General features: G+C 35.6%; 2 protein-coding genes across 41 annotated transcripts; both read right to left on the minus strand.

Moving 5' to 3' along the window:
• Positions 1-1,842: 1,842 nt before the first annotated feature.
• LOC104732502 (uncharacterized) lies at positions 1,843-2,798 on the minus strand. Its single transcript, XM_010452048.3, has one exon. The coding sequence runs from the start codon at positions 2,332-2,334 to the stop codon at positions 2,008-2,010; it is 327 nt and encodes a 108-aa protein (XP_010450350.1). The 5' UTR covers positions 2,335-2,798; the 3' UTR covers positions 1,843-2,007.
• Positions 2,799-4,749: 1,951 nt separating this feature from the next.
• LOC104732503 (uncharacterized) lies at positions 4,750-14,596 on the minus strand. 40 transcript variants are annotated; one of them, XM_087478894.1, is made up of 10 exons: positions 13,945-14,173; positions 13,720-13,808; positions 13,468-13,534; positions 13,206-13,332; positions 10,933-11,008; positions 10,800-10,835; positions 9,969-10,049; positions 5,525-9,749; positions 5,280-5,437; positions 4,750-5,177 (listed from the first exon to the last, which is right to left on the minus strand). In XM_087478894.1, the coding sequence occupies exon 8, from the start codon at positions 8,480-8,482 to the stop codon at positions 6,872-6,874; it is 1,611 nt and encodes a 536-aa protein (XP_087335020.1). In that variant the 5' UTR covers positions 8,483-9,749; positions 9,969-10,049; positions 10,800-10,835; positions 10,933-11,008; positions 13,206-13,332; positions 13,468-13,534; positions 13,720-13,808; positions 13,945-14,173; the 3' UTR covers positions 4,750-5,177; positions 5,280-5,437; positions 5,525-6,871. The 40 variants fall into 40 exon arrangements, with proteins under 40 accessions (XP_087335020.1, XP_087335010.1, XP_087335002.1 ...); XM_087478884.1 differs by lacking the exons at positions 10,800-10,835; positions 13,468-13,534 and adding an exon at positions 13,575-13,648 and having other exon boundaries at positions 9,962-10,049; positions 13,746-13,808; positions 13,945-14,493; XM_087478876.1 differs by lacking the exon at positions 10,800-10,835 and having other exon boundaries at positions 13,468-13,648; positions 13,746-13,808; positions 13,945-14,232.
• Positions 14,597-15,187: the final 591 nt, after the last annotated feature.

Here is a 15,187-nt window from a genome sequence, read left to right on the forward strand (position 1 = left end):
CGACTGATTCCATTGATAGCTTAGTACGGGTCAGACCCGTCAGAAGGAAACTTTGCGTTCCACGATGACAACCTACTAGATGCAAATGTCCTTAAAACAACCTAGAATGACAACTTACTAGATGCAAATGTCCCTAAAACAACTTAGAATGACAAGATTATTCAACCAAACAATGGAAATACAAGTCTTAAAACCCAACAAAAACACAATATATCATTGTAAGGTACGATTTGTCTACGTACATCCAATCTCACAACAATATAAATAAATAAATATAAGGTGTTGTACACCTAACAAGGGATCGATTTTTTAGCTAATAATTACTATTGTTCTTTCCATCTTTACAAGCATTCGTATACAAATTTATTGTTTATTGTTAGGAGCGCAAAAATCGAATTGAGAAATAATGAGAATTATATTAAATTAACGAAATCAGAAATAAATTACAACGACATAATATTAAAGCATAAAATTAATCACAGAGGCGAGATATGATATCACTTTCCTTAATTCAATAAATTGACTGTAAGTGCTTTAAGACAATCACAATGTATGAATCCCAGAATACAACTGATCACGAACCATTACTGTAGCACACCAGTAATAGAACTCAAGCGAACAGATCTATGTTATATACTCTCGAGACTACTAAGCTAAGAACTTACTTGGACGAAGCAAGAGAGAGAAGCTTGTATGAAGCCACAAAGAGAAGAAGCGGCAGCGATCTTTAGGAACTATGAGTCTTTGTGTTTTTGAGTGTGTGAAATAATGAGAGATTGCGCCTCTATATATATTGGAAGGAGGTGAGTCTCGCGAGAATATTCAGAAAATATTCTCTGAATATTCTTGGAGTACTGCTCAAGTTGCTTGGAGTTCACGCCAAGTCTTTCCAAAAATTAAATGGGCCTAAAACGGTCCAAAAAAAACTCGGCAAGGCGAGAATTCCCCAGAGCCCACGAACCCAAATAGCTCACTTCACACTCTTATTTCTCATTCAAATCAACTTTGTTTTGGACGTATGAGTATACCATCTTGTAGTACTCGTTACCAGCTTTCAATTGCACTATCGACAATTTCGTTCAGCCATTTGGCCGGAATTTTGCCAGAAGTCGCCGGAAAATCACGGTCGAAAACCTGCAATTTCAAGTTTCAGAAAAATTCAGTTCCAACATTTATTACATTTGTTCTTGAGAATTTAATCTCACAAAATAAATAAATACCTAAGTGTGGATCTGACATCCAAAAACTCTATTTACAATTTGCACATACAACCTTTTCCCCATATCTAGAAAACGCATAACCAATTGAAAATACTTGATGACTGACATGTACACCATCATCCATCTCACTAGACCGCAGTTAAGAAAAATGTATCATGCATTTTATATCTTCAATTAATATTTACTCATTCGGAACACTTACTGACTCGTGAAGTCATGTATATCCAGATCATGTGACTGGGAGATATAAACAAGTTTTCTCAAACACATTCAGCTCATAGCACATTTGTTCTAGTCAATACAAAGCATGACCTTTACACAAGTCTCGTAAAAATAAAACAAACAATTTATCTTTAGGCAATATATGAAAGATCACAATTCTTATTTTTCCTTTTTGTCTTTTCTTGCAAGAAACAATCTAAGTCGCTCAACAACTCCAAATTAGAATGTCTAAGAGATTTAGACAATTGACATATAATCCAAACAACATGAAGATAATACATGAAACCAATAGAACAAGAAAAAAGCTTGAATATCGAATAATATATATACAACAAAAATTAAACTAAAATTACATCCGAAAACGTGATTTATGTACAAATGTTATTGCAAAGCCACCATATGTTTGACCATTACAACATTTGAATTAGGTTCCTTCGATATCCGATGAAATCCATGAAACCTCTCTAATCACACATCAAACATCATTTGTGACTCTCTTCGAAACAATCAAACAAAAACGACACAATCAAATGAATGGGAAGAAACTATTAGTTTATATATTCCCTTAAATGGGAGAATCAATATCAGACACGGTCGACGAGAATGATGCGAGGGTAGAAATAGAGGAAGAGGACGAAATCGACTGGAGGTTAGAGGAAGAAGAAGATGGGGCGAGATGCAGAGCCAAACTGTTTCCTTCACTCCAAGAACGTTGGATTGGGAACACAACGATCTCAGACCTTCCGTGACGACAAGGGGTCGATGAACCACCACCGTGAAGCGCGCAGCCGCAGTTCTTATGGTATGGACGTCGCTGGATGGAAGAGTCGCAGCTAGAGATGCAACCTTCGAAGAGGTTGCGGAATATTCCGTCCATGGATCCGGCAGCCATCACGACAGTATCTTCTTGATCTTTTGTTACGAAGGAGATATTTTAAAAATTTCCCCGACGTGAACGAAGAGTGAACGCGTTTGGATCGTTGACGAAGAGAGTTTATTTTTGTTGTTGTAGCCAAAAGATGAATTATGATTTTTGGGGTTATTAGATATTCTTTTTTATAGCCATGCAGAAATAGTGGTTATAGCGTCAGGAGGTGGCGATTGTACGTGGGAAGCGGCGTGTGAAATGTGTGTTATTGCTCTCTTTTCGGGATCTTTTGACCAAACCACGTCTTCTTTTTCTTCTTCTTCTTCTTCTTTTTCTCAAGAGTTACTAGAATATTACATAAAAGCTTCCTTATTACAAAAGTAACACACAATTGTTAGTAATTACTAGAATAAACTTTATACCTATACTACCCTTGAAACTAGTGTTGAGAAAAAAACGTAATTACGGGTAATGCCATTAGTAAAAAAAAAAAACATTAGAAACTGGGACTAAGTCTACCGATCCTTTGATGGTAGATTTATACAGGTGGACTAATTAAAGGTGTACGTCAGATATTTTTGGTACACTTAGTTGTAGTCTTGGTACACTTATCGGTCAACGTAGATGGTATATTTAGTTGTAGTGTTGGTACACTTATCGGTGGACGTATATGTGTATCAAAAACTAAGTGTACCAAAAATATCTGACGTACACCTTCAACAGTCAATATGACCCAAAAGATATTTATGGTAGACTAATGGCCTGTTGCGACAGATTTATGCGACAGACCTCATCCTTTACAGATATTTTTGGTATATTTTGTTTGTTTTTCTCAATAGTTTTCGTAGTGTATTGGTAGACTTCTAGTATGTGGTAGATTTAGTAGGCATTTTTGACAGCTGTAAAGTCTTACCAGAATAATACGAATTTGTTTGAGCTGGCAAAGACAGTCTAGCGTTGTGATAGACTTATTGGGGATAGATCTAACACGTTTGCTGTTCTTCCGATTAATGGTGTTCATGTAATAAAGTTTGTAGCAGATTCATCAATCGTGTTCTGTTTATCGGCCGGAGCAAACGTCTTTTTCCTACTCAGTTTCGGAAATCTTTCCTCTGGGTTCATCCATGGAAGAGCAAGATATCGTTTTGGAAATCTATGTAACTCACTTTTTATAGGTTTTTAATTTAGAAATCAGATGTTGAGACGAAAATCTATAATAGTTGAGTAAAAACCCCACAAGTGAAACCAAAAAAATAGACATAAGTCGTGAAAAAATAAAGTGAGGCAGGGGAAATTAGGGTTTTCAGTCGTATGTTAGAGGTAGAAGACGAGGATATTCTGGTAATTTCAGATTCATTAAACCTAAAATCGAACGTGTATGTACATATAAACGTGTACGTACATATGAACTTATACATACATAATGTTCTTGAGATTAGTGTACATACATAACGTTCTTTTGCTTAGTGTAGGTCCATAAATCCGTTTTAATAAACAATATTATTGTAATTTTGTAGTCATCTTCAACATATCTTCTTCTACAACCCTAGCTAATATTGTCGTTGTTGTTCACCGGAAATGGAACAAGTAAGAGATGTTACTAGAAAAAGTAAGAGATGTTACTAGAACAACCTATGTAATTCGTAATTGTTTATTTATTTATTATATTTTCGAGAGGTAATGAAATAATAACCACAAAAAAAATTACATTTTAACTATAGAGGGTAATATTTAGATAACATAAATATATAATACTCAGTTCAACTAGGTACAACTAAATATATATTTAGATTTGCATTTATATTTAAATATGAAAATGATAATTAAGGTTTATACGGATTTCTTTACATATTGAACTATTAAAGAACTATGTTTAATCAACAATACAAGAATTAATCACTTTCTAATACATACTATCGTTTTCACATAAAACACTCTTTATAGTATAAGGAAGACTTAGTAAGTGATCACCTCAAATGAAGCAAAAGAGGTGAAAACCAAGTTTTTATGAACATTGTGTTATGGCTTTACTTGTATATGCTAATTAATAGTGATAAATTTTGTGGTCAACTTCTAATTAACAATTTATATTATAGTCCAACTGGAAATACAAAAAAAATGCAAAAGTTCAACTATGAATACGAGAGTACAATTGGACAACTATGGAGTCACAAACTTTCTGATTGAGTACCCTACAAACTTTTTGATTTCCTTGAAAATGCAAGGGAGTGTTACAAGAATGGACTCACACCGCACTTGTGAGCACACTAGTACGAGACGACTTGTGGAAGTGTGGAGGTGGTGGTGATGAAAGTGAATTGAGTAACCGGTTTTGAGGCTTTATCTAAGGAGAATCCGCACAAAAATAAAAGACTCAACGAATCAGCCAAGTGAGGGGAAACAAGACACACTTAGAAGAAACACAAGAACAAGACAATGTTTTGAAGCAAACGACAAACCGATTTTTTTTATTACTTAGAAAATGCGTCCATACAAAATGCTGAACCAAACGGTCATAAAATAGGCAGAAAAGGAAACTAGATATGCGAAGTAATGGAGGAGAACGTTGGAGTTTCTAGCTGTTTGCAATTGATGGTGGAGCGATGGTGGCTGAGAAGATACTCATGTCTTTAGGGTTGAATGGACGTCCTGGATTGTATTGATGAAATGAAGGGCCTGGATCAAAAGAAATGGGCGTGGACTTGAGAAGAAAGGCAAGAGGATCACCGAAAAAAGAAGGTTTCCCTTTCTTTGAGTCTTTACGTGTAGCCAAGAACCGATAAGCAATCTCCATGGAAGTCCAAGTCACTAGAGGAGAATATTAGGCCTGCTATTGATCTTGCAAGGTCAGGGACATAGCTGAAAATCTAAGAAAGATAAACACCAACAACAACAAAATCTTTGGTCAAACCTGTCGAAATTTAAGAGATTGACACTAAAAGTTCAAAACAGATTGACCGATATAGCACCTTACGAGCATGTGAGCTTAGAAGAAAACCTCATTTTTAGCCTTCAAATCATCAAATTTCTCATTCGAGAAACACATGTTCATCTTGATCATTCACATTCGCCAAGATCAAACCATATGTGGAACAGGGGAAGGTGAGAAGTTGTCAAAGTATAAAACCTGGGAAAATCCAACATTTTAAAAATCAGCCAATCATACGTTACATCTCATTATGAGCTATTGTATTAGTTTGAAACTTAAACAAACCTTTATTCAGCTCTGTGCACGGACGATGTAAAGAACAGTCTAAACAATGCATCTTAGCTTATTGGCTCTTTTGGGTTTGTGTGTTTGTTTTAAACAGAAGCAGAGAAATAGAGTGACAACAGAAGCTAGAGGTTAGTAAGACTTCTGAGCACCAATGAGGAGATTTCAGATTCTAAACATTGGCAATGTATTCCAAGCAGACTAATATATGCTCAAACTCCCTTCTCCTATCACTATCTCAATTTGAACTCAGTCTAGCTTTGTTCTGTAAATGCGGATGAGGCAACAATAAAGAGCAGAAAGTAAAGAACACAAGAACTTTGTTAACGAGGTTCGGTTTTACCTACTCCCCGGGACCACGTCCAGATTTCGATTCCACTAGAACAAGAAAGCAAATACAACCTATTCGCAAACGCGTAAATTAAGCACAACCCTCTTAATTCACCGCTCCGTTCTATAACATGAAATCTTAAGGATAATACTCTACCCTTAACTAGACTAACACCAAGCCTAGATTCAAACCAAGATAACCTAACCTTGGGCTAAACTCCCCCTAAGCCTAGACTTCAGATCTTCAACTCTCTTGAGCAACCTTCACACACACGTCACACCGACGAACAAAGAAGCTTGAACAACACAAGCACCAAACCGCGAAACTAAGCCGCACACCAACAGAAAGCTCTCTAGGATTCTAACCTTTATGCCACAGCTCTCTTGCTTCTTTAGGACGTGCCTAACACCTCCTTATATACCCATCAATACTTCCTAATCACCATAGGAGAAGATTTCCAAATCTCATAAGAAAAATACTTTTTCCTTTTTGCTATTTTCCTTTTCCTTGTAAAACTCCAATTTAATCAACCAAAGAAATAGTAGTTTTCCTCTTCAATTTATCCTCAAACCGTCATTCAATATTGCCTTCTCAAGTCTTCTAGAAACTTCTCACGCACATAAAACAACAGCAATCTTGTAACAGGTCTTGAATCACACAGACACTACTTCAGACAGACCAATACATCTTCATTCTCCCCCTTTTTGACTATGCTTGTGAACTCATCAGTTCAAACACTTAAACAACATCACCAGACACATCTTCATTCTCCCCCTGAATGAGTCACAACATGGTCAAAACTAACAGGAAAATTCTCCCCGCTTTGCAATACGCGGTTGATAGCCTAGTACACCACCTCCATAGAACTCATCTTTTCTAACCCAAATCTTGTTGCGCCTTAGACCTCCATGATTAACTCCTTGAATGAATCTGAAACAATTCCTCTTAACATGGCCTTGAACTCCACAATGATAACATGTAGGACCATGAAACCTTACATCATAAGCATTCTCCATTCAGCTTCTCTCTCTCAACAATCTGAAACATCTTGGCCTAATATGCCCAACAACACCACAATAATGACAAACAGGTCGAAACACTTGTCTAGGTGCATTCTGCAATTCAGAAAATTTTGTACCACGTTCTTTCACAAATATCATCTCTGAAGCAGCCTCTGTAGTAGTCTCTAAAATACGCTTTGAAGCAGACGTGATTTTTCCACTTGAAACAAACACTGGATCTGAATTTGAAACTTTTCCTTCATATCCAAGACCACACTTATCTGTCTTGCCAATACTTAGAATATGATCCAGCTTCTTTGTACCATTATTAAGCATCCTCAAATTCTTTTGAGTTTCTTCAAGCTGCACTTTAGCTTGTAATGCTTCTTCGCCCTTCTCTGTTGCATGTTTCTCTGCTTCAACGACTGTAGCCTCTAACACGAGCTTCTCCTTAATCAAAACTGAATTATCCTCAACTACCTTAAGCCAATGTGCATACAACTTCTCATAACTCTTACCAAGTTCTTCATAGCTCATATCCTCTGAATCACTGTCACTCTCAGACTCATGCTCTGTTGCAGTTGCAGGTTTTGCTGCAGACGCTGATTCAGAACTATCTTCAAAAGTTGTAAATGCCACAAAATTCTTCAGCTCTTCTTCTTCATCTGAATCAGTTTCAGAATCACTAGTAACAACATTCATAGCCTTCTTCTTATGCTTTTGTAGATTAGCACACTCAGACCGTACATGACCATATCCTTTGCATTCAAAACATTGAACATTCTTTGATGAAGTCTTCATCTCTTCACCCATTCTACTTTTCTTCTCTTCGCCCTTACGCTTCAGAAATTTAGCAAACTGTCTTGTTAACATAGCCATTGAATCTTCACAGGATGATACCTTAAGAGCTACTCCAGTGTCAACTTCCTTCTTTATTGCTTCCTTAACTTGATCATCTTTCTTCTTTACTCCTTCAGCTTCATATGCTTTGCTTAATTCAAAAGCTTTAAGAATCCCAACAAACTCATCAAAAGCCATCTCATCTAAATTATGAGCTTCTTCAACTGCAGAAATTTTTGACTCAAATTTTGCAGGCAACGATCGCTTCAGCTTCTTCACAAGCTTTTTGTCTTTGTACTGCTTTCCAAGAGCAAAAGCTTCATTAGATATATCACATAACTTAGCACTGAACTCAGCCACAGTTTCTTTTTCTTCCATCCTTAGATTCTCAAATTGTGAAGCCAACATATCCAACTTAGTTCTCTTGACACTTGAAGTACCCTCAAACATATTCTCCAATGACTTCCACGCTTTCTGAGCTGATACACATTGAGAGATTAACTTGAAGTGGCTTGAATCAATAGCATTGTAAATCGCTGTCTTGGCTGTCGAATTGCAACTTGATAGCTTTTTCTCTGCAGCAGTCCACTTATCTCTTGGCTTAAGACACTCAACTCCTTTATCATCCACGAATTTAGGGGGCTCCCAACCAAGCTCAATCGAATTCCAACAATCCTCATCAAGGTTACTAATAAACGCTTGCATACGAACCTTCCAATATCCATAATTAGATGAATCAAGCAACGGTGGTCTTGTCATAGACGTGCCTTCTCTGTATGAAGTCATCACAACTGATTCAAAGCTCTTCCTTACTTCCTAAACTACCCTCACCCTTGATCTACCCGAAACAAGACTGAATCTCTATCGAGAACCCGCTCTGATACCACTTGTAAATGCGGATGAGGCAACAATAAAGAGCAGAAAGTAAAGAACACAAGAACTTTGTTAACGAGGTTCGGTTTTTCCTACTCCCCGGGACCACGTCCAGATTTCGATTCCACTAGAACAAGAAAGCAAATACAACCTATTCGCAAACGCGTAAATTAAGCACAACCCTCTTAATTCACCGCTCCGTTCTATAACATGAAATCTTAAGGATAATACTCTACCCTTAACTAGACTAACACCAAGCCTAGATTCAAACCAAGATAACCTAACCTTGGGCTAAACTCCCCCTAAGCCTAGACTTCAGATCTTCAACTCTCTTGAGCAACCTTCACACACACGTCACACCGACGAACAAAGAAGCTTGAACAACACAAGCACCAAACCGCGAAACTAAGCCGCAAACCAACAGAAAGCTCTCTAGGATTCTAACCTTTATGCCTCAGCTCTCTTGCTTCTTTAGGACGTGCCTAACACCTCCTTATATACCCATCAATACTTCCTAATCACCATAGGAGAAGATTTCCAAATCTCATAAGAAAAATACTTTTTCCTTTTTGCTATTTTCCTTTTCCTTGTAAAACTCCAATTTAATCAACCAAAGAAATAGTAGTTTTCCTCTTCAATTTATCCTCAAACCGTCATTCAATATTGCCTTCTCAAGTCTTCTAGAAACTTCTCACGCACATAAAACAACAGCAATCTTGTAACAGGTCTTGAATCACACAGACACTACTTCAGACAGACCAATACATCTTCATGTTCTACAAGACTACCCAGATCAATCGTATCTCCTAAACTCTAAATAGCCACAAGATCATCTTACTCTTAAGTGCTAAACCTGAACTCGTTCATCTATAGACTAGGCATACACAAATTGTAAGAAGCATTGATCTTGAATCCGTAAGGCTTCTTGTCAGAGGTTTGAGCTTTAGTCACAGAACCGCGGACAGTCTTGGTCAAGGAAGAAGAAGAATCAGATCCAGAGATGAGTGAGGTTGATCTAAGACCGGTGAAACTAGGGATTGAGTTAAAGTTCACAGCTTGTGTCCTAGACTGTGGTGTAAAGGAGCTGGCTTTAGACGAGTAAGAAGATCCAATTGAAAACAAAGAAGCTGATGTTGCTGCTGCTGCTACTGCTGCTGCCATTGTTTTTGTTCTGTTTTCTCTGTTTTTACAAAAGAGATAAATAAAAAAAACTTGTTCATACCTAATTAACATTTTACAGGGGAGACAGATCTATAAGTGAATGTAAGCAAATAAATCAAAACCCTAATCGAAGAAAGACGTGAACCAGATCGAAAAAATATCTAAAGGAGAACTCAGCTACTAACAAAAAATTCAGAGGAACAAATCGTAAGAATCAAAGAATGGATTAACCTCCCACCCTGAAGAGTTGTTGCATTAGAACTCTTGGATTTTTTACGGAAGCTGAGCCATACTGAAATGGCGAGGATTACAATGAACCCTGCAAATAGAGCAATCACTATGATCTCCCACAGTTCAAGAGAGCCGTATCTCTTGGTTAGAGATTGTTTCAGCTGAGATGTCATGTTTTCACAAAGACCTGTATGTGTATATACGTACCTGCAGAATTTAAAAGGGTGTTATTAAATGGAATCAAAGTTAAATGTTGACAGAACAATGAATCCAAACTAATACATAACAGATCAGGGTAAAGAAGAATAAACAGAAGCTAACGGTGAGGCTTGAGTCAATCTTAACAGAAGCATTGAAAAAATTGTTATATAAATGAAGAAGATCAACAAGAGGTTTAGGCTAATCATAATACAAAAACATCAGTTTTGACACAAAAGGAACTAAACCGGAACAGAATCAAACAGAGCAAAGTAAAAAAAACAACAGAGTATATAAGAAAATTTAATCTCATCCTGAGAAATCAAGAACATATAAATCTGATACTACCAATGACTTGAGGTAAACAAAAACTTTGTGCTGTAATTAAAAAAAAAAAAGTACAACTGCCATAATCATCCAAAAGTCGTAATCTTAAACTCTAGAAACCATTGCAATTCCAGAAACAGATCTCGTTGAGCTAATATGAGTAATTAATTACCGTGAGAAGCTAAAAGGTCTAAAATCCCAGAAAGCAAGACTTTTAAGCTTCCAACGCAAAGCCACAAGACAAAAATCAAACCTTTGAAACTACAGAGAATCAAAAATATCATACTGTATGGTTTTAAAATTAACACAGTACCTGCTATTGGAACCAGTTTCCTCTGTTTTTTTCTTTCTATTTCCGGTAAGAAGATGGAGGAGACTAGAGAGCTCAAGTTCTAAAAACCAAATCTTTTTATTAAAAACGAAAACGAATTGAGAAAGAAACTAACCTTGGAGAAAGCTTCTTGATCTGAAAAACCAAAAAGCGAGAGAAAGAGGGAAGGATTAAAGAATTTGCTCCGTTCGCTGTAGAGAGCTCAGTGAAGAAGAAGAAGAGAAATGAGATTAGGTGACACGATGAAGGAAACAATCTTTTATTTAGAAGATAAATTTAAGGGTGAGTTACTAGATTGCATAAAAGTTTCATTATTACAAAAGTAACATACAATTGTTTGTAATTACTACACTAACACATTGTACCTATACTATCCCTGAAACTAGTGTTGAGAAAAAACGTAATTACGGCTAATGCTATTAGAAAAAAAAAAAAACATTGGAAGTTGGGACTAAGTCTACCGATCCTTTGATGGTAGATTTATACATGTGGACTGATTAAAGGTGTACGTCAGATATTTTTGGTACACTTAGTTGTAGTGCTGGTACACTTTGTCGTCGACGTAGATAGTACACTTAGTTGTAGTGTTGGTACACTTATCGGTGGACGTATATGTGTATCAAAAACTAAGTGTACCAAAAATATCTGACGTACACCTTCAACAGTCAATATGACCCAAAAGATATTTATGATAGAATAATAGCCTGTTGCGACAGATTTATTCGACAGCCTTCTCTCGTTTCAGATATTTTTGGTATACTTGTTTGTTTTTTTGAAATAGTTTTCGGAGTGTGATGGTAGGTTTCTTGTCCGTGGTAGATTTAGTAAGCATTTTTGACAGCTGTAAAGTCTTACCAGAATAACACGAATTTGTTTGAGCTGTCAAAGACAGTCTAGCGTTGCGATAGACTTATTGGAGGTAGATCTAAACACGTTTGCTGTTCTTCCGATCTATGGTGTTCATGTAATAACGTTTGTAGCAGATTCATCAATCGTATTTTGTTTGTCAGCCAGAGCAAACGTCTTTTTTCTACTCTGTTTCGTTAATCTTTCCTCTGGGTTCATCCATGGAAGAGCTAGATATCGTTTCGGAAATCTATATAACTCACTTTTTATAGGTTTTTAATTTATAAATCAGATGCTGAGATGAAAATCTATAATAGTTGAGTAAAAAACCCACAAGTGAAACCAAAAAAATAGACATAAGTCGTGAAAAAATAAAGTGAGGCAGGGAAAATTAGGGTTTTCAGTCGTATGTTAGAGGTAGAAGACGAGGATATTCTGGTAATTTCGGGTTCATTAAACCTAAAATCGAACGTGTACGTACATATAAACGTGTACGTACATATGAACGCATACGTACATAACGTTCTTGAGATTAGTGTACATACATAACGTTCTTTTACTTAGTGTCCATAAATCCGTTTTAATGAACGATATTATTTTAATTTTGTAGTCATCTTCAACATATCTTCTTCTACAACCCTAGCTAATATTGTCGTTGTTGTTCACCGAAAATAGAACAAGTAAGAGATGTTACTAGAAAAAGTAATAGATGTTACTAGAACAACCTATGTAATTCGTAATTGTTTATTTATTTATTATATTTTCGAAAGGTAATGAACAATAACCACACAAAATTACATTTTAACTATAGAGGGTAATATTTAGATAACATAAATATATAATACTCAGTTCAACTAGGTACAACTAAATATATATTTAGATTTGCATTTATATTTAAAATATGAAAATGATAATTAAGGTTTATACGAATTTCTTTACATATTGAACTATTAAAGAACTATGTTTAATCAACAATACAAGAATTAATCACTTTCTAATACATACTATCGTTTTCACATAAAACACTCTTTATAGTATAAGGAAGATTTAGTAAGTGATCATCTCAAATGAAGCAAAAGAGGTGAAACCCAAGATTTTATGAACATTGTGTTATGAAAGCCTTGTATATGCTAATTAATACTGATAAATTTTGTGGCCAACTGCTAATTAATAATTTATATTATAGTCCAAATGGAAATACGAAAAAATGCAAAAATTCAACTATGAATATGAGAGTACAACTGGACAAATATGTATAATTAGTTATAGACCATCACCCCTCATGTCAAGTCGCTACACACTCTAAATCATAGTTCAAACTCATTTTAGTTACAGCGAAATTAGAGAGACACTACAATGAAGCTCAAATTCCTTTACCATAATTCTGTGACTACGAAAATAGCTCTCTGCGTGTGATGGCAAAGAAAGACCGTGCATGTGACACAAAGCAATAAACAGGAAAGATTGCATAATGTTCTTGAAGAGATAATTCAAAGATATGAGGAAAACGAGGAAACAAGATCAGCCCAGTGAAATTAAAACCTGTGAGAGTTGTGAGGTTGTTCGCTCTCCTTCAAATTCTTCCTTAGCAATAAGGGCCCAGCTGCCTTCACCATGTCGCTTCACAGCAGCAATGAGCTCCTCATCCTCCTCAGATGACCATTTTTTTCTTCTCTTCCGAGGAGCCATACAAGCAAAAGAAAAAAAGAACACAAATTATGAATGAAATTTATTTGTCTAAAAAAGCATACACAAGGCACAGTATCATCATAACTCAAAAACCAGGTCGAATTTTGGTTTTTACTGAAGCTTCTTAATCCCAGGGAAAGAGGGAAGGATCGAGATGAGAGCATCATTGTATCCTACAGGCTCTGTTCCATATGAGTAAACGAGAAAATAAAAAATCATTACACGAAGAAGACTTGGAATTGGCCACCGAGTTGTTCAATGTAGCACAGAATTTGACCTTCTTTCACTTGGTCTTTCTGTCAGATTAAACAAAAGCAAACAAGAGAGTAGTAATCAGTGTTTTTTTTACCCCATAAAATCAAAACACTCTCTTTTGTTCAAGAAGATTGGTACCTCTTTACATGACAAAGGCATGCGTTTACCCTTTATAGTTTTGGATCTCCTGTAGAACCCTACCTGCGCATTACCACACCATTTGGATTGGGGACAACTTTCTGATTGAAACTCACATCTCCTTTTTTCATTTTTAACGGAGAAATAGCTTCCAATGAATGCTCTGATATATTGCGTTTATGTTGTGTGGGTCTCTTACTTTTGGAGATTGGAGAATCATCAAACCCTGATCAGCAGCTGAGGACGCTGGTCTTGTGATAGCCAATGAAGTAGAAGGAGTTGATCCATTCGTAATGGGTTTGCCTCAAATTCACGTCTTGAGCAGAGAGATAGAGAGATTCAAAGAGTCTTTCCTCACAGATCAAGATTCAAAAAAATCAAAGAGCTGATGAAGAAGAAGAAGAAGAAGAAGAAGAAAGAAGAGAAATGAAAAATAGAAACAATTGAGAGAATAACAAATAGAAGCTTTTTTTTTTTTTTTGTTCTCAATGATTTTGCCGGTGGATCTAAACCAAAAAAATAAAAATAAAAATAAGAGCAACTTAAGAAGAAAACGATCAACCATAAGAAAATAGTAACAATCAACCATAAGAAAACGAAATTCACGCCAAATAAAAACTAGATCTACAAATTTGTTTTTGAGAGAGAAAGTGAACAGTAAGCTCAGAGAACAATTGTCTAGCTCTGATCAATTTTTTTCTTTTGCCATGATTTTAGTCGAAAAAGATGAATCAAATTAGAAGGAATCAATCTCATATTCTTTTGCCAACCCAAATTTAAAAGAATCCAAAAAAAAATTAGGAAGGGATCCTTCAAGATTTTTGTGTTCTTTACTCTTAAAATTCAAAGACAGTTTTAAATGTAAATGGCATAAACCATAATAAAAGACACAACTCTAGTTTAGAAGTTATGTGTTATTCTAGTAAGTCGACAATCTCAACGTGTTAGTAATAAACCTACTTTTATGTAATATTCTAGGTAATTTCCCTAAATTTAATTATAAATGGCATAAAACATAATAAAACACACAACTCAGGTATAGAAATAATTTGTAAACTTTTATGTGTTATTCTAGTAAGTCGAAAATCTCAACGTGTTAGTCTAGTAATAAACCTACTTTTATGTAATATTCTAGATAATTTCTCTTTTTCTCAATGTATCTTTCTTTTACTTTTGGAAGAAAATTTTTCTCTATAAGAGAAATTGTAGTAGGTAACCAAAGTTTAGGTGTAGTTTAAGTAGCTAAATCAACAAAAAAATAATAATCGGACAATCAAATTTCTAATTTGGGAAATGTACACGATGAAACGATCTTTGTTTTTTGGTTTGGTTTCTTTTCTTATGAAGAATTTCCCTAATAGTTTACATAAAGAAATAATATTTAACTTCGAGCCTTTTTAAATTTTTGAATAGATAATTGATTTAGTACTCTTGCCATCGTT

Source organism: Camelina sativa, chromosome 12 (genome assembly GCF_030686135.1).
Source record: "Camelina sativa cultivar CO46 ecotype springtype chromosome 12, ASM3068613v1".
NCBI lineage: Eukaryota > Viridiplantae > Streptophyta > Magnoliopsida > Brassicales > Brassicaceae > Camelina > Camelina sativa.